Source organism: Squalius cephalus, assembly GCF_949319135.1.
Source record: "Squalius cephalus genome assembly, chromosome: 15".
Lineage (NCBI taxonomy): Eukaryota > Metazoa > Chordata > Actinopteri > Cypriniformes > Leuciscidae > Squalius > Squalius cephalus.
Genome location: NC_137136.1, coordinates 8,215,852 through 8,237,564, shown reverse-complemented (window position 1 = coordinate 8,237,564; position 21,713 = coordinate 8,215,852). Strand labels below are relative to the sequence as shown.

Sequence of the window (21,713 nt, the reverse complement as noted above, 5' to 3'; positions counted from 1 at the left end):
TTCACTCGGTGGCCATCTTTGAAACGCCACTCGGGCAACTATTTCAGTCATGCAAGTACAGCTCCTATCTGTTTTAAATGAGGAAACATTAAATTCTCCAAAGCTGTTCACCAAGCTTACGATTAAATTTTTATATTTTAAATCACCAATGAAATCTGACAACGGTCTCATAAATGGTGTTTCTTATGCTCAAATAGCGTTAAAAAAGCTTATTTTTCAGGCTAGACCAGCCAATGCACATGTGCGGTCTTAAGCAAGCATCTTAGAATAGCAACCGGAGCTTCTAACGGCAGCTGAGGTGCTGATCGTCAATTGGCTCTTTTATATAGAAGACGGGACTTATTCCTTATGGCGGGACAAATGAATATGAGCGCACAGTCTTTGTGTACATAAAGTCTTTGGTACAGATTATTTCCAAGGCATAACACAGAAAACAAAGCAGTGAATCTAGCAAATAGTTGTTCTTATGCAGCAGCCTGGTACCTAAACACACTTGTTTCCCGGTGGACTGATAAACAGTTGTGCATCCTGACTTACATAAACTGCATGAAGCTGGCCACACAGATTGGATCTTAAGATTTCCAGAGAGTACTTTAAGAGCACTCAGTCTCAGCCTGAGAGTAATAATAAATAGCCAGCCAAGTGGAAAAACATTTGGGCACTGTCCATCCATTTTAAGACATGTTTGTTAAGTAAATCAATAGGATCAGCAAAGTGAATGTAAATTTCAACATGCACTATTGTGATATTGCCAAGGAATTTCAGCTCCAATTACCTTCCATCATCTACTCTAAATTTACAAAGTGCTTTACGCCATGTGGCACGGCTTACTTGCTGAGTGCGATGGACGACGCGGACTGCCATCCACTTCTGCTCTGAGGAAAAGGGAATCTCTTCCAACCGCACAAACTCCTGCTGCAGTCCCTCCAAACCCATCTATAAACAACAGAAAATAAATGGACATGTGGTTACATACTCAGCTCACTTGAATCCTTAAAGGAAGATACAGAAAATCCAATCTAATCTCAAAGAGACTGATCAGTTCCGGTTCCACGAAAAACTCAGATAAAACAGAGTGGATAGATACAAAATCAGAATATAAAAGAAAGGCAAGGTCAGATAATACGAGACGAGGTCTTTGCCGCTCATGTGGAAAACTGAAGCAAGGATGCCTCAACAAACATAAAAATTGTAGTGCCCAATACAGCAAGTGAAAAGTCTGAAACTCTTTCACACAGGCCCCTGTGCAATTCTTATAGTTAAGGGCCTGACCTAGAACACCCTAAAATTGTGGCTTCTGAGTTTTGTGCAGACAAGAAAAACGTAAAAATCTAGTTCTTTTTATTCTTGTATTTGAATCACAATTCTCTCAGTTTAAATCCCAAGTAAATGTCCCTGTGGTAGAAACAATATTATTTTTATTTTTTTTTGGCCAAAAAAAAAAAAAAGGAAAAAAGAAGAAAAAAAAAGGGGGGGGGGAAAAAAAAAAAAAAAAAAAGAAAAAAAGAAACAATATTATTAATGTACCAGACGTTAACAACCGGGACCCTCAAGGGAGGTGCTGTTGCCACAGCAAACTGTTCTATGGGGTGTGAAAGCATGTCTGCTCATCTTAATTAGCATGAGTGAGCTGATTCAAACACTCTCTGTTTGCCTAAATAAGGTGACACAAGGTGACAGACAGTACCATGCAGGCATTATTGCCACAGGCTGCCTCATGTTTGAACAGGTGGGAAGAGGCAACACAGGCACGTCCAACCATAGTGTTTGGGTTTAGTTATGATACAGTTGCATGTGATATCACAAAAGAACAATAATTATCAGAATATCATGCAGGACGCAACATACTGTACCTTCATAGCCAGGGCGATGAGGGCGCCTTCAGTAGGGCGGCCCATTAGGGTGTTGCTTCTGATCAAGGCATCATTGCACACACAGCCAGCCTACAGAATTTCAGACACCAAACGAAATGTGTCACATTATAGTATCCAAAAAGCTCTGCTTTTCATAATATTTACCTCTTAACCTCACCTCCACGATCTTGCTGATGGAGGTGTTGGAGAAACCATGCACCACCTCTCCATCCAGCAATACCTCGCCAGAATTGTTGTACCCGACGCCGGTGACCTGTAAAAGAAGCTAAATCAGTTAAGAAACATCTGAACACCTTTAAAGTCAACATGAAACGTTCACAACCTATTTAACTTAAGTAGTATGACATTTATAAGTGAAACAAAAAAGTAGGATGGGACTATGTCGAATTGAGATTTATAGAGATACAAGACTTTATTTTTAAAAGAAACTGAAGGAATCATGAAACATTCTTTCCAAGGAAGTTATTACATTTTGAGTAAAGACTTTAAACTTTAACATACATGCAAATGCACTGTCACACAAAGCTCGAACACAGACGATAGATGACTTTTAGCAGTCTTTTTGACAGTGCTCTGTTTGAAGCCCAGAGGGATGTGAAATAAAAAAGCATGATGTAATAGACCTGGGAGAAGCGACCTAGTAAGTTTAAATAGTGAGAGACTCAATCTACTCCTCAGCCGACTGCTTTGAAGATTTATTAGAGCACGCCGATAGCACAGCAATGAATTCAGGACTATACACTGATGCCATCAGGCATCTGAGACACTGCTTCTGTTCCTGGGAGAGAAAACCAGAGGCTTCTCTTCAGATCCATAGGGCTGATGAAACACTGCAGCATTAACACTTCAGATTGCATATTTCTAATGTGGTAATGGCTTTAGGACAAACGAGACCTAACAGAGCAAGGCACAACAATAACAAATTTTGACCCGTTCAAAGTTTGGAGTTGGTAAGATTTTTGTAATGTTTTTGAAAGAAGTCTCTTATGCTCACCAAGGCTACAATTATTTGATCAAAAATACAGCAAAAGTAGTAACACTGTGAATTATTATTACAATTTTAAAAAGTTGTTTTCTGTTAATATATTTTAGATTGTAATTTATTGTAATTAAATAATTTTCAGCACCCATTACTGAAGTCTTCAAAATCACATGATCCTTCAGAGATCATTCTGATGTAATGATTTAATGCTCAAAAAAGATTTCCAATTATAAATTTTAAAAACACTAGTGTTGCTTAATTTTGTGGACGCTCTGATAAATTTCATTAATTGAAAGTTCAAAAGAGAAATCTGTTGTAATATTACAAACATATTTACTGTCATTTTGATCAATTTAATGTGTGTTTGCTGATAAAAAGTATTAATTTAATAAGAAAACTGACCCCAAACTTTTGAACTGTAGTGTAAATATATATTAAATACTCATTCTAACTGATGTTCCAAAGACTTTCACTAGTCATTCTTTCAAATTGAACCTATCCTTGTGTGGCCAGCCAGCCACTTTGGTAACAGGCATCATCAGTTTCGAGAGCAAATCGCTGCATTAATTTTCCAATGTGGGGTGGAAAATCTTCCTAAAATGGGAGCTATAAGGACTGATTAACTACCCATTAAAATTAAGTGCCCAACAATCACATATGGCTTTAAGTGTTTGGGTGCCCACATTCTTTGGTCATGTAGTGTAATTTTACCCTCCTGAAAGTTTCAAGGCTCTTACCTCAGCATGCTGTCCATCAGAGCTGAACAGGTGAGTAACTGTCATTTCATTTTTAGTGAGAGTGCCTGTCTTATCAGAGCAGATCACATTACAGCAGCCTGGAGAGGAGAGGGAGGTTTCTCAGTTTAATACAGGCAACAAAGATATTCTGATTTCCATGAAATCAGTGCAAGAGAAAATGCAAATGAGACCCAGTATTAAAAATACTGTCCAAGACACCTACACAAAGATATTTTCACATATTAACACAAACAACATTTGTGTGGAGTGACAACACCCCTATGATAAAATGTAAATGTATGGCCTTTAAGTGGTAACTGTTTTACAAATGGGAAATGACTCATCTAATAATATTTGAGTTGACTTTTTTTTTTTTTTTTAAATAAATTAAATATTTGTTGTTTTATTAAAAAATAAATAATGATGTCAAATAATTAAATATATTTTATAAAATATGTTTATAAAACAGTTCCAGTCCTGTATTGTGATTGGTCAATCATCTAACCATCTGCGATTAGTTCAACCCAGACTTACAATCAAATATAGTTTTAGAGATAAACTACTCTGCACGCTGCACCAAACAATCCTGGTCCTGACTATGTCCACAATATAGCACATCTTTAAGTGCTACTAAGCAAAAGCATTGTTTCATTATTAGTAAAAAGCTATTAAGTTCATCACATGATTGAAAATGGTTCTAAGCAAAGCAATAAACATTTCTTGAAAATGTTAAAATGTTACTGACACCCACAAGAGCATTTTGGTCCGATTGAATGTGTTTACTCCGCATGATATTAGTGCATGTTCAGTGTGAGTGTGGCTAGTCATTTGACTCTGTGGGCTGACTGATTCTCATGACTGATGATTATGTAAGGCCACAGAGGGTAGAAACTACCAAAGTGACTTTTTTGTTCTCCTGTGAGCTGGCCAACAGGAAGGAACTTCCTGACACAAGGACTTTGTCAGAGCATTAGATGAGAGTTCCACTGACAATAGAATACAGATCATTTACAGCGTGTCCTTTAATTCAATTGATCAGTGTTTTGTGAACATTCCCAACCCTTTGCAGATAGCATGAAAAACAACTTGCTAAATAAATTCAAAGGTATTTTGCAAAAAATTCATTGCGACTTGATTAATTCTAGCCAGACACCAACACAAGTAGGTTTGCGTGTCATGCCCTCAGACTTGGAATGTGGGAATGAATAACTGCCCACTACAATGTGCTTTGAGAGAGAAACCATTAAAACTTTTTGCATGATAAACAATTTTGGTAATCTACTGGGTCACCACATGATGTCCAAAGCAAAATGTGGGTCATGAACCAAAACCACTGGTTTACGTCACAATGTAGAGCATACCCAGAGTCTCCACTATGGGCAATTTTTTAATGATCGCTCGTTTCTTCACCATCCTCATCACTCCCAGTGCCAAAGTCACCGTCACCACGATGGGGAGGCCTTCTGGGATAGCTGCCACAGCCAGGCTGAAGAGAAGAGCAATGATGCAATACTTAAAAGACTGAAACCTGCACTACACATCAAGTCACATTCTTCTAGGCTAATTAAGAACGTACCTGACGCCTATGGTGAACATGTCTAGAATATTCTTCCCCTGAAGCCATCCGACCATCATGATCACCCCTGAAAATGTAAATATATTAGTGCCATCACAGACAGCGAAGGCAGGTATGACAGAGCAGAAATTAGGGTTTGCATATTTAATGAGATGTTATGTATCACTAGCTCATGAAAGTGCAATGAATGTTAATTGGACAATCTTAACAAGATGTCTACCGATTATCCCAAAGGAATAAAGGGAGAGCTGTTTTCCCAGCAAATCCATGCTTTTCTGTAATGGGGTTTTAGGAGCCTGTTTAAAAAGCAAAAAAGAAAGAAAGAAAACATTTAAATATGAAGCAAATGTGTTTTTTAGAGCATCAATCTCTCTGGTTTATGCTTGATTACCTCCTCTGCTTGCATCATCTTAAAAACTTCACCAAATTCAGAATTTTCTCCAGTGCCTATGACAATGCCCTACAATTTAAAAGCAAAATTATTAAAAATGTGTGCAAATGATTAATCTCATTTAATGAAAAATAGAAAAATGTCTCACATAGATTCTTTATACTTTTTTCACATTTTCTAATTATGTAGGGAAAACTGAAGAATGGATAAATAACCAAATAAATAAACAAACACTATTTAATATGATAAAATAAACAATTATTCAATATTTATTTTTATTCCACTAAAAAAAATACAAAACAATAATTAAGTGAATATCTGAGTACTTGGACATCAACAATGGACGTTCAGGAGAACAATAACTGTGTGACTTGACTTTGAACTTCAAAACTTTTCACACAGATCACAATTCAGTGATAACTATAAACAAACATGTTTAAAAGGGGCATTTTTTACATTTTGCAAATGGTTATGGTGTTATTATTGGTGGTGCAGAACTTGTCAAAAGTTTTGGAAACATTACCATTTTTAATGTTTTTGAAAGAAGGCTGCATTTATTTAACCAAAAATACAGTAAAAACAGTAATATTGTAAAATATCATTACAATTTAAAATAATTGTTTTCTATTTTAATACATTTAAAAATGTAATTTATTCCTGTGATGACAAAGCTGAATTTTCAGCATCATTACTCCAGTCTTCAGTGTCAATCATTCTAATATGCTGATTTGCTGCTCAAGAAACATTTATTATTATTATTATTATTATTATTATTATTGTTGTTTTCAAACTTTTGACAGGTGCTGTACCTTGTGGTCCGATGCATCAAATAGCTATTACAAAGGTGTAACAGTACCTTAGCCTTCCCACAGTGCACCAGCAAAATTTTACCTTATTGAAACATTTACTCTTTCAAAATGCAATTATACTGAAGAAAAACAAAAACATGCAAGCAGTGGGGGATATGTATAATTTTATGAATGAAGGCAGCTTGAATTATGAGTTCTTTGAGGACCTCTATGGAGGGGTAGAATCAGTTCAGGTCTAGATGTAACTGTACCTTGGCCTTCCCACAGCGCACCAGCGTACCCATGAAGGCAATGTTACTGCGGGACGTGATATCGCCATTGGTGGCAGACGGCTGAGGGGCAGAGGTCTTGGTGCAGGGTGTGGTCTCTCCTGTCAAACTGGACTCATCAACTGTCAGATCCAACGCCTGCAGGGCAGGGAAGGTTCAGCTTCACTAACAGGCCATTAGAACATTGCTGCTATTTCAAGCACAAGAATTTCCACCAACTGCCATTTGAATGTGCAATTCAGAAAGACGCAAAGCACATATTTGTGCATACATGTGCATCACTTTCCAATTAAGTTCAATTCTGGATAAGCCATCATTTAATATAACACAAAATTAACTTTGTTTGGACATTCTGTTACAGTGAATATTCTGAATTAAATGTCTGTAGAAACTGTAGTACTGGCTTAATCTGTTTATGGTAATAATAAATAATTGGAGTTTACATAATCAGAATATGACCTAATTATAATTCATAATAGAATATTGTGCATAAAAGAGACACATGGAAGAGGAGAAAGAGACAAGGATATATATATATATTCATTTCACACCTCGAAAAGACGCAGGTCAGCTGGGACTCTCTCTCCGACTGATAGACAGACAGTGTCTCCAGGTACAAGCTCTCGAGCCAGAAGATGCTCCAGACGTCCTTCTCGAACACTGGAGTACAAGGAGAGAGGAGATGAGTTGGAAAGAGAAATAGAGAGGGCATCAGAGGGATTGAGCGTTGAACGGTTTAAAATTAGGCCAGTGAAGTCGTGTGGACAGACCTTGAGATTTGTGCCCTGCGGACTAGATGAAGGTCATAGACTTTTGTGAATGTAGTTCCAACAGTCTTGGCAATAAAAAACTGCTTGTTGCCAGAATCAGAGTGGCAGAGAAAAGGAGGATAACACATTGTGGTGCGCGCTGAGTGCTGTTCTACAGGTGTTTGAGAACAGAGCTCAAGACTGGCGCGGCCCAGTTTTGAAGTGCAAATATGAGACTTTGTGTGTTTGAAATGGAAATTACATCTCCCTTTCTAACTCTCCATATGTTGTCTGAAAGGCTGTCTTTTTCTCACACATTTGGTGGGTGTAAAGCTCTGGAAAATACACCTAAGACATCAAGACCTTACCCACAGATAACCCTCACATATCAAATAGTAAAAAAAAAAAATTTAAAGAAAGAAGCTTATTTTTTAAATCTATTTTTAAGGTAAAATCCAGGTTAACATAATAGATAAAACATCTTATGTAGGTTTTTAGTTGTTTAAGATTTATTTTTAAAAAAGAACTGAGGATTTCAGTAGAATGAAAAACAGTGTTCTTAGAGGATTTTAAATATCACAGTCCAATAAAATATGTTTCACAGACAGTGACCCTGGTATGAGGCACATTTGGTGGATCGTCATCTGATAGTAAAAATGTGTGACTAATGTATGCGTTTACTAATCATCATCAAAAGTAAAAGACTTTTGTTCCAGAAATTATTCAAATGAAACACACACTACCGTTCAAAAGTTAGAGATCAAACTTTTTTTAAAGAAATTATTACTATTACTCAATGAGGATGCATTAATTGATCAAAATGGACAATAACGATTTAACAAAGGATTTTTAAAGATCTCCATTTCAAATAAATGCTGTTCTTTTTAACTTTCTATTTGGATCCTGAAAAAAGCGTACCACTGCTTCCTCAAAAATATTAAGAAGCACAATTGTTTTCAACAATGATAATAAGAAATATCACCAAATCAGCATATTAGAATGATTTCTGAAGGATCACGTGACACTGATGACTGGAATAATGGCTGATGAATATTCAGCTTTGCCATCACAAATTTTAAATTGAAAAACTATTTCACAATATTACAGTTTTACTGTATTTTTTAGCAAATAAATGCAGCTTTGGTGAGCATAAGAGACTTACTGCAAAACAATGGAACAGTAGTGTAAATACTTTCCCAAAAGCAGGTTTGATTTAGTGTCATTTATTTATTAAACCTGAGCCAATTCTAATAGCCACTTATTTTTGACATATAATCTATTAAAGCTGTGGAAGGTAAAGCACTTTTTGAATTCTGTAGACAATGCTCACCAATGGCATTCTGGAGGCACAAGTTTCCCTAGTTCCTCAAGCGATTTTTCTGAGCGGTATTCCTGAAATGAAGCAGAACAAAGCTGACAGTAAATGTCCACCACATACACTCTCACTACACCTCATTATATAGACTTCAAGTTTTTCCAAAGTATCTCAAAAGTATTCTGACATTTGCATACGCTCTCAGGTCTATAGCTTCAGGTAATGTCATCAGTGTATGTTGGATTTACCTGTACAAAGGCAACTGTAACAACGATAATAATGGCCTGCAAAAAGAATGACACAAGAGTGTTAATAAACTGATCAAGTACTTCAAGGAAATCAAAAGTCTGACAGAGGGGGAGTGAGCAGGAACTTACCACGGTGATACTGACGGCATCGTCAAACTGACGCATCAACACGCTGATGACAGCGGACGCCAGCAGCAACAGGATGAGTGGGTCTTTAAACTGGAGACCAAAAGAAAGAGAGAAAAAAATCAGAAAAATAGACTGCATGGGGGCACAATGCTTCTCAGAATTCATTGTATCCCACATCTCAAGGTGAAGGTCTGAGTTTATCTGCCTCTGGGTTTAAAGTAGAATAATCAACGTTAGCTATACATGACAGCAACAAATATCGACCTCTTTGTTATATAGTCTGCTTTTTCAGATACCACAGGTACATACGCATGCGTTTTCACAGACAACAAGAGACCACAGCCCGAAACGATTTGCAGTATTGGTCTACAGTGCTCAGACAAATTTTCTATGCTGTAAAATAAGTTAGTTTAGTAGGAAAAATCTCAAAAGTTGGATATTTCTATTGGTTGACGAAAATTACTTATTTTGAAATGTACATTTCAGTGAATCAGTTAAAAACCATGATTTAATTATTTGTTTGAGTTATCATCACTAAAAAATATCACTAAAAACTCTCTCTCTCTCTCTCTCTATATATATATATTATAAATACATTATATAAATAATTAATTTTACTAAATAAATACCTTAACCACGTTGTGTTTTGTTCTTCACTCATATTTAAAATATTAAAAACATTAAATATTTTCTTCATATTTTGCTGGTTTAAAAAAACTTTTAGGGTTATTAAAAACAAATATATCCCCTCCAGACATCACTTTTAGCCACTACTGTATAATTAAGTGGAAACTTTGTTGTTTAAATAGATTTTTACTCAATTTACTGAGCAAATACATATTAAGATGTACTGAATATCATCAGAAACCTGAAAATGCTTAAAATTTGAATATGATAAAAAAAAAACGTATCTGCATCACCCAGCCCTAGGAGAGACATGCGTCATGCAAAAAAACATAAATGATAGACAGGGTATAGAAATATATTAGTTCTCGTTCTACAAACACCAGTTTTATAGTCTACTGAAAAGAAAGGCCTGGTTTCAGAGACAGGGCTTAGACTAAGCCAGGATTAGGCCTTCGTTCAATTAGGACATTTAAGTAGCTTTTATAAACATGCCTTAGAAAAAACATTACTGGTGTGCATCTTGAGAGTTGAGACAAAACAATGGCACTGACATATCTTAAAGTCCCCCTGTAGTCAATAATTTTATCCCTTAAAACTCATCTTTGATCACCAAAATTACATATTTAACATGTTTTCCTTGAAAAAAAATCTTCATGCCTTAAAATAGCTTTTATTTTAGTATATGCGGTTCTATGAATATGCAAATAAGCCCCGCCTCCACTCACAGCAGCTCAGAGATCCACTCGTTGACGATCACACGTTGTTGTGTGATTGGTTACAACAAGGTAGTTTGTGACGTCAGAAACACCAGCGTTTCCAAAAAGTATTTGAACACATGAAGAAAGGGAGGCGCAAAAAGGCATGGAAGCCAAGACAACTGCTGAAAACTTACAGTAAATAAAAAGCAATCCAGCCCCCTGTCAGTGGAAATTAATAACAGCTGGTTCAGTCCTAAATGATGGCCTACAAAAAGGTCTCATTGCCAAGGTGTCACACAAGACACATCTCATGATGGGTAAAAGCAAATAGCTGTCTCAAGACCTTCGCAACCTAATTGTTGCAAAACATAATGATGGCATTGGTTATAGGCGCCATTCTAAGCTTCTGAATGGTCCAGTGAGCACTTTTGGGGCCATAAAACGGAAGTGGAAAGACAATTTCACCATAAATTTGCCTCGACCAGTGCTCCTCGCAAGATTTCTGATAGAGGAGTGAAAAGAATAATCAGAAGAGTTGTCCAAGAGCCAACACCAAGTTGTATGGTGTTTTTAGGGTAATGTGCAGTGCCATTTCTCCTCCAAACATGGTGTGTATTATGGCATCCAAACAGTTCAATTTTGGTCTCATGTGACCACACTATATTCTCCCAGTATTTCACTGGCTTTTCCAAATGTTGTGCAGCAAACTTTAAATGAGCTTCAACATGCTTTTTTTCTTCAGTAATGGAGTCTTGCGTGGTGAGCATGCATACAGGCCATGGAGGTGGAGTGCATTAGCATTACTTACTGTTTTCTTTGAGAACACAGTACCTGCTATCTGCAGGTCTTTTTGAAGCTCTCCACAAGTGATCCTTGGCTCTTGGACAACTCTTCTGATTATTCTTTTCACTCCTCTATCAGACATCATGCGAGGAGCACTGGTCGAGGCAAATTTATGGTGAAATTATTGTCTTTCCACTTCCGTATTATGGCCCCAAAAGTGCTCACTGGACCATTCAGAAGCTTAGAATGGCGCCTATAACCAATGCCATCATTATATTTTGCAACAATTAGGTTGCGAAGGTCTTGAGACAGCTCTTTGCTTTTACCCATCATGAGATGTGTCTTGTGTGACACCTTGGCAATGAGACCTTTTTGTAGGCCATCATTTGGGACTGAACCAGCTGTTATTAATTTCCACTGGCAGGGGGCTGGATTGCTTTTTATTTACTGTAAGTTTTCAGCAGTTGTCTTGGCTTTCCATGCCTTTTTGCGCCTCCCTTTCTTCATGTGTTCAATACTTTTTCCCTGTGTCATTTCACATTATTACACATAACTTAATTTCTGAACTTATTTTTGTTTGTTTCTTTGTATGTACTGATTCCTTGGGTTGTTACCAACATCTGGTGAAAATGTCATGTCAATAGCACCTTTGGAAATATATTTACTGAGAAAAATTATGACGTGTTCAATACTTATTTCCCCCGCTGTATGTTATTTGGTTTATTTCAAAACCCCCAAGGTCACCTGATAAACAACGGCACCAGAAATGACTAATGACATGCTGGTAAAGCTCTAGAAAGTTTAAGAAGATTAAAACGATGGGAGTGTGGGTTGCTTTCTTTGATTGGCCACATAAAGAGAATGCAGCTTTAATCTATGGCAGGATCTGAAACCTGCGGATCATCGCGTCTGCATAACCGGCAATTAACAGCATCACACAAGATGAGCTCATCATTTCTTTTGAGCGAGCAATACGGCAGACTTTTTAAAACCAAACCACGGCCACACAGTAACAGGCAGGTTACACACAGGAAAGCAAAACAAGCTGGGTTTGACTTTGCTCTCTGTTGAAAGTCCTTTGACGTTCTCTCACGTCTACTGTGACACATCAGGATTTACGGCGTGTTTTTAAGCTTAGGGCTGGTGGCGCTGTGATAAAAATACTGTTGAGAATTTGAATAAATCAGAAGGGAAAAGAAAGAAGTATGGGAGATTATTTTAAAGCAGTGCTGGTGGTCGCGCCTGACAAACAAAAAACCCTGTCTGATACGTTCTGGTCCGTGAAGCATGGTGCAGTAAACGGGGAGGGTGCCTAGAAGAGAGAGAGAGAAAGCAGGGGGGAAAACAAAAGAGAGAGACCGAGGGAGGTCGGCACATCCCAAAGCAAAAAGCGAATGTGAAGTGACAGATTAAAGGCATGACAGCTTCTTGCTCTTAAAACGACTCTCTGAGACGCAAGTGATACCTCAGACAGCTTTGTTCACAGACTCAGACGCTTTTACTCACCCAAAAAAACAAGACTTTTCTACTGTGAAAAGCAGAGGTAAGACAAGGGTGAAACTGGGAACTGAGCTTTGGCGTCTTCAGAAAATTAGTGTGATCACAGGTGTTAAATAAGACAAGAAGCCGCCTTTGTAATTAAGAACTAAAAAGATTAGCGGTAATGAGAAATAAAGGCCAGTACATTTTCACGCAACAATTATCAGCATGAACCACATCGCACTTGACAGTCGTGACATGTGACATATTTGTAAGTTTACCAGTTAGAAATGCACACATGCTTTGCCATTTTAAAGAAATGGGGGTGTAAAATATCGCACTGCAGGGGAAGCCAAAGAGGATGAAGGCGGCAAAGTGTGCCAGCTCTGAAGAAGGCCCGGGTGACTGTGGGAAAAAATACAATTCCTCCCAGTTATAATGCTATATTTAGCCAATCAGCACAAACCTCCTGACCAGAGTGGACTGAAATCTTTCTACAGAGGACAGCGACCTGTCATCTCTATATCTGAAGAAAGAACTGGATGAACCGGGTCGTTTTACAGCTTTAAGGCATATTCACAATAGTGTTATTTTTTTGTTGCAAGACTTCAAATAGAAACAATGCTTATGGAGCCCTTCAAACAGGGTGCAAAAATTCAGTGACTTTTTTTTTACAGTGTGGGCCAACATTTTTTCTTCGATGTCTAAAGAAAACTCACGACCAATAGGGCTGGGTCTACAACCCCACAGCAAAGGAAGTCATATTCTACAGTCTGAACTCAACGAGATAACATTACAGTGTTGCTGATTCACAAGCAAATGATTCTTACCTTGCTTTTGAGCCATTTCTTCATTCATTCTTAACTGTTTTTATTTTATTGCTATTAATTTATTTTTTCAGAATTTTAATGTTGACTCTGTACACATTACTTATTCAAGTAAAGAGTTTATAAATAATTGTTTTAAATTAATTAGATAATATTTATATTCAAATTTAACTTAAAGGACTGTGTAATTGTGTTATTTGTGGTATCAAAATTCACTAGAAATTCTGGTATCATATTAGCAAGTTAAGGATTTTTTTGTATTATATTTTTTTGCTTTTATTTTTTTAGCCACCCAACCTGAGATATATATTTTTTCCAGAGTGGTTCATCTTCGCTGATGTCAAACTCGTTCCATCCATGGTAGACGCGACGTCGTGAAACCTCCTCCTGGGTGAGACCGAACTGCAGGTCAGCCTAACAGAGGGAGAGAGGGAGGGAATTAAAGTCAGAAAAATGCAGCCTTCCCAAAATAACACACATCAGATGTGTAACCATGACAACTGACATTAACCACTAACAAATAAGAATGCTGGAGCCATGGAAACAACTAATAAAGCCAGTGTCCTGGAACTTGAGCTTTAGTAAGTCTCTTGTTAGACAGCAGTCACCCACAATGCATCTCTGCTCCCTGTGTGGAGAAAGATCTTGAGACCGGAGCACTACATCGTGAACATGAGAGAGCATAAAAGCTAGATCCCTGCACCTAAAGACCTGCTGTCTGGGCAGTATTAGGAATGGGGGTCAAAATATTGCTGAGATCAAGCAAATCTGACCACTTTGTATTATTTTACAACAAACTTCTGATGGCACACAAATGAAAAACATGTTCTGTTTTATTTTCTATTGAAATAGTAATAACCAAGGCCTACTATTCATAGCTTAAGTGCTTCCTAGAGACTGTGATTGAATGTTGATGACAGTGGTCTTCAAAAGACTCAGAAGACGAGCAGATGGTCATGTCAGTGTGGTGATGGACATGGCACTACAAGCTCGATCATCCACGCTGACACTGCAAGAGCATCCCAGCACTCTCTAATCTTCCTGGCGTGATTCATTAAGGGACACTGTGTGATATCCGCAGGGATGGGCTTTGAATTCCTCAGTGTCAAGGCATGCAGTCTGTGCTTTTGGTGCATGTTTGACTGCATAACGAAATTCAATTGGGCTTTCGCTGCTGCTGTTTCTATAGGTTGTTGCTATACACTCAAAGTTTAAAGATTTAAACAAGTAGAACATGATCCAGGATCAAGATCCTGTCTTGTTCCTGAAACATAATTCCTATCAAACAATCATAGTCCTACCCCTTACCCTGGCATTAAAATCAGATGGCAGTGCTGATCCAAGAACAACAAAGGATATTGACTTAAAGTCAACACTCAATTTAGTTCCTAGAAGTTCCTAGAAATTGTTTTCTGGAATGCCTGATTCGAATTGGTCAATTGTGGCATTCTGCAGTCAAATATTTATTTATTAGTATAATAACTACTTCACATTGTTATCCTGATTTTCCTGCCTTTGGAAATGAGGAGAAAGCGGCACATCCGCGCTATGTTAGACGCGATATGTAAACGGCCCCTAAGATCTACGGGCGATGTGCGCGCATTTTAATGAAAATATTGAGCGCTCGCTATATCGAAAAATTTTATATTGTTACCGAAAATGGTGTACAGGCGACAAATACTGATACTGTTTTATCGCCCAGCCCTACTTGGGCATTTGATTAAATTGCATAGAAACAGTCCAAACCACCAATAATAGTTCAAAATGTGACATGGAACAGATATGCAACTGTACTATGGTCAACAAACCCTTTTTTATAGTCTCTTTCATAATCAACAACCTTGAATGAGTAAAGTCAAAACAAAGAATTCAACAATTCTGTAGCAAAATGACAATTTCTCTGATAATTATATAATTAAATAATGTTGTATGAATAGCATAATTGCAGGGAGTTGCTTTTTGTTAACTTGTGCAGCTATTAGAGCTGTCAATAAATGAAATATCTAATTGCAAATAATTAAAAACAAATTAACAGTTTAATACATTTAGTCCCTTTTTAAGAAGAGATCAAATCATGTGTGACATGAATACACTGTACCTGCAGTGTACAGGCAGCCTCGTTCACAGGTAGTTCACTGGCTTTTTTTGAAGTCAGTACTGGAACCATGGTCTCATTTTCACAGTGGGGTTGATACTCGGCAAGCTGCAAAAAGCAAAACAAAAATAAATTTATTTTAAACAGATTAAAACACAACATCAACAGAGGAGGATGTTAACATGTAAAACTGATAACCCATGTGATCTCACAGAGAAAATGTCATCATAAACTAATCTCTCCTCAAAAAAACGTGAGTGCAATGTACAAAAGGATTACAGGACCAGAAACTTTGACCCCTTCAGTGCTGCACATGGAAACCATAAAAAAAAATCTAGGCAAAACACATGGACTATTTTGACCAGACCAACCAGGCATAGGACGGAAGTAAAAATCATCTGAAACTTTCTCAAATTGCATAGGCTTTCAGCTACAAAAAGCACCATTAAAGCAAGCCACAGCTGTGCCTCAGTCTGACTGGAGAAAGATCGTTGACAGCAATAATGGAGCCCAACAGATGGACTGGAGCGCATTAGGGAAGAGAATGACATTAAAATCTAGATAGCCATGAACATCAGGTTCAGCCTCACAAAGAGCATTATGAACATCCTTGCAACATCCTATCCTATTTGCTTTGCTGCATATTGATCTGGTCAACTAACCAGAATCTTTTTTTCAACACCATCTGCCACTCAAACTCACAAACAAACATACAAAGGGTGATTCAGTATCAGTAAACAACAAGCAGACAGGATAAATATAATAGATTTTCAAATATTCTGATGAAAACACGAGCAACACTTGCCTATGCAAAACTTGGTCGCTAAAGTGTTCTGGCTGGTTACTGAATTAAGTCAGCACCATCATTCCTCGTTCAATATTAGTTTAGAAGATTGGGATCAGTGTGTTTGCTATTTTTATATTATATTATACTTTTAAATATTCAAATATATGCACCCTTGGTGAGCAGAAGAGACTACTTTCAAAAACAAAGACATCTTACCAACCGCAAAAAGTGAACGGTAATATAAGTCTATAGCATTTGTGGATTGCTTGAAAAACAACACTCTTTGGCTACGTTCACACTGCAGGGCTTAATGCTCAATTCCGATTTTTTGAAAAAATTCGATTTTTTTGCAAGGCCGTTCACATTTCCAATTAAATGCGACCTTTTGTGATCTCCTGTGTGAACGTGAAATGACCCAGAAGTGACCCGCATGCGCAGAAGAGTACTCAACGGTCAACGACGTCACTTGTTGTTTGCGGAAGTAGCTAAACTTGAACTAACTGTGATTCTCTCACACACACACACACACACACACACACACACACACACACGAGCGCGCGCAGCGACCGTTACACAAAAGCCAGACAGCAGCCGCTGACCTATCTAATATCAGATTCAGCACAAATAAGTTAACATAACGTATATACAATGGCCGTGGGCTTTTTTTTTTTTTTTAATTAACGGGCTCGTCGAGGTCGACCCGTTCGGCAGATTTACCTCAGCTCGACGAATATGCAGTCCGTTTTCAAACCGACGACTACAGAATTATGACGTTTTTCGCGTATTAATGACGTGCGGGTCGGATACATGCGACCTGGCCGTTCAGACTGAAGTCGCATTTCAAAAGATCGGATATGTATCGGATTTGGGACCACATACCCAAGTGGCCTGGGTCGCATTTGAAAAGATCGGATCTGTGTCGTTCAGACTGTCATGAAAAGATCAGATACAGGTCGCATAGGGGCAAAAAAATCGGAATTGGGTCGTTTCAGCCTGCAGTGTGAACGTAGCCTTTGACTTGTCAAGTATGAGCAATTGTAATTTTAATAGTGGCCAGGGTCAAACTACATTCTCTGCCAGTTTGTTTTTTTCTAAGTTCAGGAAGTTTCAGCTTCCCTTTGACCAATTATTTACGTCGTTTACTATAACTTGTGATAGGTAGATGAACAGAAGTTAAGTTAATGAAATGTAGATATATTCTTGGGTCATTCGGAACTACCCAAGGTTAAATGTTCAGAGTTTATATTAGAGTGCTATGTTTTAAACAAACTAGGTTACAGTGGAAAGAACAAAACAACCCAGATGGGTGTTTACATTTTTAGGCACAACATGCAAATCGAAACAAAATCTTGCTGTGACTAGATTTCAGGACACGGCTGCAAAAGAGACCAGACAGACAATTCGCTCAGAGCCCATTCTAAACACTCTGAGAATGTCCTTTTAAGAGAGCTCCCCTCAGGAAGGATGTCCTTGTAAGTCGCGTTTGGATAAAAGCATCCGCTAAATGAATAAATGTAAATGTCACTGGCAGGTATCATTCAGAGTGATGCCCTTCTAAATGACAACAAAGAGAAGGCGACGGAGAAGATATCTTAAAAGAAATAGAAAATCAGGGCTACCTTTTACAGTCCGTATCATGTTAAGCATCAAATCCAGCATGAATCGTACAGCGACTTATACATCAGCTTAGCATCTTGAAGTGTTACACATCATTCTTCCTGCACTTTCACTCAGCAGTTCCAGCGTAAAGCTAAACGTATCTTACTGAAGATCTAGTGAGTCTGAGCCTGAGCGGATTCCCATAATCAAGAGTGGCAACAGCTTAAACCTGGATGAACCAATCCCTTGTTCTCACCTCTCTCTGAACAGACTCTTTAAACTAATGAATAAATGCTATCTGAGCTATCCGGGTCAATTTGCAAATTGATGGTCCTAGAGATGTCATGATTCCTCGATTTAATTCGAGTACTACATTTTTAAAAGTCCTTGATTGCTTCGATTAACCGGCAAAATACCGCAAAGTATCAAAAAAAAAATACTGCATTCCACAGATGAGAATCCATGAACCGCATTATTAGACCATTTTCAAAGGCTGCATGATATATTAAAACCATTTAAAAATAATAATATAGCATAGTGCTATTGTGAAATCCCAAAGGCTGCGATTCAGTTAAATAAATCTATGCACTGAGGGTTTCTGGGTGAAGTGCGGTACTCCATTTCTGCATATGCTGCAAGTTAGTGTTGCTTATAACGTTCATCTGGGAATGCAACGTGTGCCATTTCACTGGATTTGTAACATAAATCATTTATACACCTAAGCCAACACAGGAGAATACATCAATGTTTCTAAATATGCTATATTGCATGTTTTGATGTCTACAGGTTCTTGTTCAAGAAATTACAGTGGCTGCAGCATCGTAAAGTGGCCAAATATTAAAGGTTAAGTGGACATTTGAATTAAAAGATTGTTGCCCAATATTATATTACATTGTGGATTTTAAGAGTGTTGGCCAATAAACCCATATGATTACTTGCTTTTGAAACTTTATTTGAAACATTTTATTAAACCGATTATTCATCAGAATAACTGACCGATTACTTGATTACTTAGCCTAAATAATCCTTAGTGACAGCTTTAGATGGTACTGTACCGTGGTACATTTTTATACCATGCAAATACCGGTATAAAATGCATACCTCCTCAGAAACACCCTGACACTTTATCATTGTCTGTTGTCATTCGCAACTGTGAACATTACTTTTGGGACAGCAGTTTGATTTATTTATTCCAAAATAAAGTTTATGCACAATAGTTTATAAAAAAATAGGTATCACAGTGTTTATTTGTCTAACCCAGGGGTGTCAAACTCAGTTCCTGGAGGGCCACAGCCCTGCAGAGTTTAGCTTCAACCCTAATTAAACACACCTGATCAGCTAATCAAGTCCTTCAGGCTTATTTGAAAACTGCAGGTGTGTGTGTGTTGAAGCAGGGTTGGAACAAAACTGTGTAGGGCTGTGGCCCTCCAGGAACTGAGTTTGACACCTGTGGTCTAACCGGTCCCCCCAAAAAAAAAAAAAAAAAGTTTAGGGTCGGTACAATTTTTTGTTTGTTTTTAAAATAAGTCTCTTATGCTCACCGAGGCTGCATTTATTTGATTAAAAAAAAAACGTAAAAACTTATATTGCGAAATATTATCCCAATTTAAAAGAACTGTTTGCTTCTTAAATATATTTTAAAGTGTAATTTCTTCTTGTGATGGCACAGCTGAATTTTCAGCATCATTACTCCAGTCTTCTGTGTCACAGAAATCATTCTAAAATGTTGATTTACTGTTCAAGAAACATTTCTGTGAAACAGTTGTGTGGCTTAATATTTTTGTGGTTAATACATAAAAAGAACAACATTTATTTGACATTTATTATACACCTCTGAAATATAAGTTTGTCAATTTTGTTCAATTTAATGTGTCCCTTGCGGAATATAAGTATTAATTTCTTTCATAAAAAGAAAACTAGATTATCAATTAACTGATGAGCTATGGTAGAGTTCTTAAATTATATTCACGCTTGTGTTCAATAATAAAAAAAGACAATTAAAAAGCATTATGCCAGGTTTGACGTCATTAAACACCATTGATTCTTGCATCTTTTGTAATTTGTAATGTAGGCGAGTTTGAAAACAAATGCAAATTAGATGGTTCTTTGCGCACAGCAAATGTGTAGTTTCAGAGGACTAGAAATACTCATGCAGTTGTTGTATATGGACTACTTTTCTGGTCCATTTTGTCCATCCACTTTCTTTGAATGGAAACAGAAGCTCAAAAAAAAAAAAAAAAACTCCTCATGTTTCGAAAAAAGAATAAAGAAAATAACATAGGGTTGGAATAACCTTTAACATTTTTAGAGATCTAATAATAGCTCAACATCTCTCTAACTGTATTAGGAATATGATGTGGCTCTATCTATTATAACTAAGATGTACTATTTGATTGTTTTTCCTCTACATTTACATCATGTTTCAATAGTAAAACTCTAAATCAATTACTAACAATTGTGATATCGAAAGCAAGATCAACCATTTATCTTCTCACTTAGCTGGTGACACACATCTAAAATAAATAAATAAATAAATAAATAAATCAAGCTTTAATTGTTTTGCATCTCCCGGGCCCCCGATCTGGGTCTCAATTACAAACTGTGCCTGATTCTCCCTCTGACAGAATTGGGCCAAGCGCAGGTTCAAGGCCAAACAGACACAGAACAAACTCTCTCAGGGTTCTCCATTAGATGATCGAGACTGATCGTCTGCAGGCCACTGAGAGGCACAAGGTCACATTCACTCTAGCAGAGCCTCCACGGAGTTGAAACCGCACCCTCTCGCATCAACCTCTCTTCACCTTTTCCAACTGTTCTAGGGTAGGAGCTTACGTATGCGGTATGAAAAGAATCTGTTAAGAAATGCTTATTGCACAAAAAGAATAAGGAAAAATGCAGTTCACTAAGACACCCCAGCGCCAAGCCCCAGCCATGCCCTTAACAAACCTCCATATGACAAGTTGAGGCTTACACAATGCTCCTAAACAAACCAGAACACAAATACGCACAAAATTGTCTTTGAATAGCCACACCTCTATTTCTTTGATTTTAACCAGTCTATGGAAATTCTTGGACATTTGATAGTCAAAAGTCAAGGGGAGGGGAGACCTTTATTCCTTTGCTTTGTGTTGTGTTATGTTATGTTGTAGGTCAGTCTGCAGGTCAGAGATAGAGAGAGAGAACAACACCACATAATTAATTTCTCTCTTACCATGTACAAAGCTGAACAGAAGTTGGGTTGGGCGATACACAGAACATTCAAAATGTTTTCAATACTATGAATAAATAATAAAAAAAAATGTACCAACATCGTGAACACCTGTGCCTTAGATATTTTCTGTGCTGTAACTTTATTGCTGTAACAATAACTTTAGTTATTGCATTAACTAACATCATCTAACAATGAGCAACAGCTAAATTTGTTACAGTAGTTATTATTCTTAGGCCCCGTTTACACAAAGGAAACCTCTCATTTACACGAAAACCTTGTTTTTATCACAGAAAACGATTATTTCCGGCCAAAGTAACGCCGGTTATGTGTTGCCGTGTCAAGAAACGGGGTTTTAGGTTCTCAAACGTCACATTATGCGCCAGAAAATGCTTAACGTCATGTGAGCGCCCTATGTTTACAGTTCTGATTGGCTTGCATGGCTTTATCCTTCTCCCTACACTGCCGCCCATAGGTTTGGCATAGTTATGATGGCGCTCAATGGCGTATTTATGCAGGACAGGTTGATGT

At 37.5% G+C, this 21,713-nt stretch overlaps 1 protein-coding gene across 1 annotated transcript in view; it reads right to left on the bottom strand.

Moving 5' to 3' along the window:
- Positions 1 to 21,713, bottom strand: part of atp2c1 (ATPase secretory pathway Ca2+ transporting 1) — a 35,463-nt gene that overhangs the window by 8,536 nt on the left and 5,214 nt on the right. The window contains exons 2-16 of the mRNA XM_079893756.1: positions 15,592 to 15,696; positions 13,791 to 13,907; positions 9,080 to 9,169; positions 8,951 to 8,986; positions 8,718 to 8,779; positions 7,190 to 7,298; positions 6,621 to 6,776; positions 5,561 to 5,629; positions 5,390 to 5,465; positions 5,170 to 5,236; positions 4,955 to 5,079; positions 3,594 to 3,691; positions 2,032 to 2,127; positions 1,854 to 1,943; positions 832 to 936 (exon numbers count right to left, since the gene is read on the bottom strand). Of these exons, the coding sequence (XP_079749882.1) occupies positions 832 to 936; positions 1,854 to 1,943; positions 2,032 to 2,127; positions 3,594 to 3,691; positions 4,955 to 5,079; positions 5,170 to 5,236; positions 5,390 to 5,465; positions 5,561 to 5,629; positions 6,621 to 6,776; positions 7,190 to 7,298; positions 8,718 to 8,779; positions 8,951 to 8,986; positions 9,080 to 9,169; positions 13,791 to 13,907; positions 15,592 to 15,696 (1,401 nt within the window). The remainder of the gene's footprint in view (positions 1 to 831; positions 937 to 1,853; positions 1,944 to 2,031; positions 2,128 to 3,593; positions 3,692 to 4,954; positions 5,080 to 5,169; positions 5,237 to 5,389; positions 5,466 to 5,560; positions 5,630 to 6,620; positions 6,777 to 7,189; positions 7,299 to 8,717; positions 8,780 to 8,950; positions 8,987 to 9,079; positions 9,170 to 13,790; positions 13,908 to 15,591; positions 15,697 to 21,713) is intronic.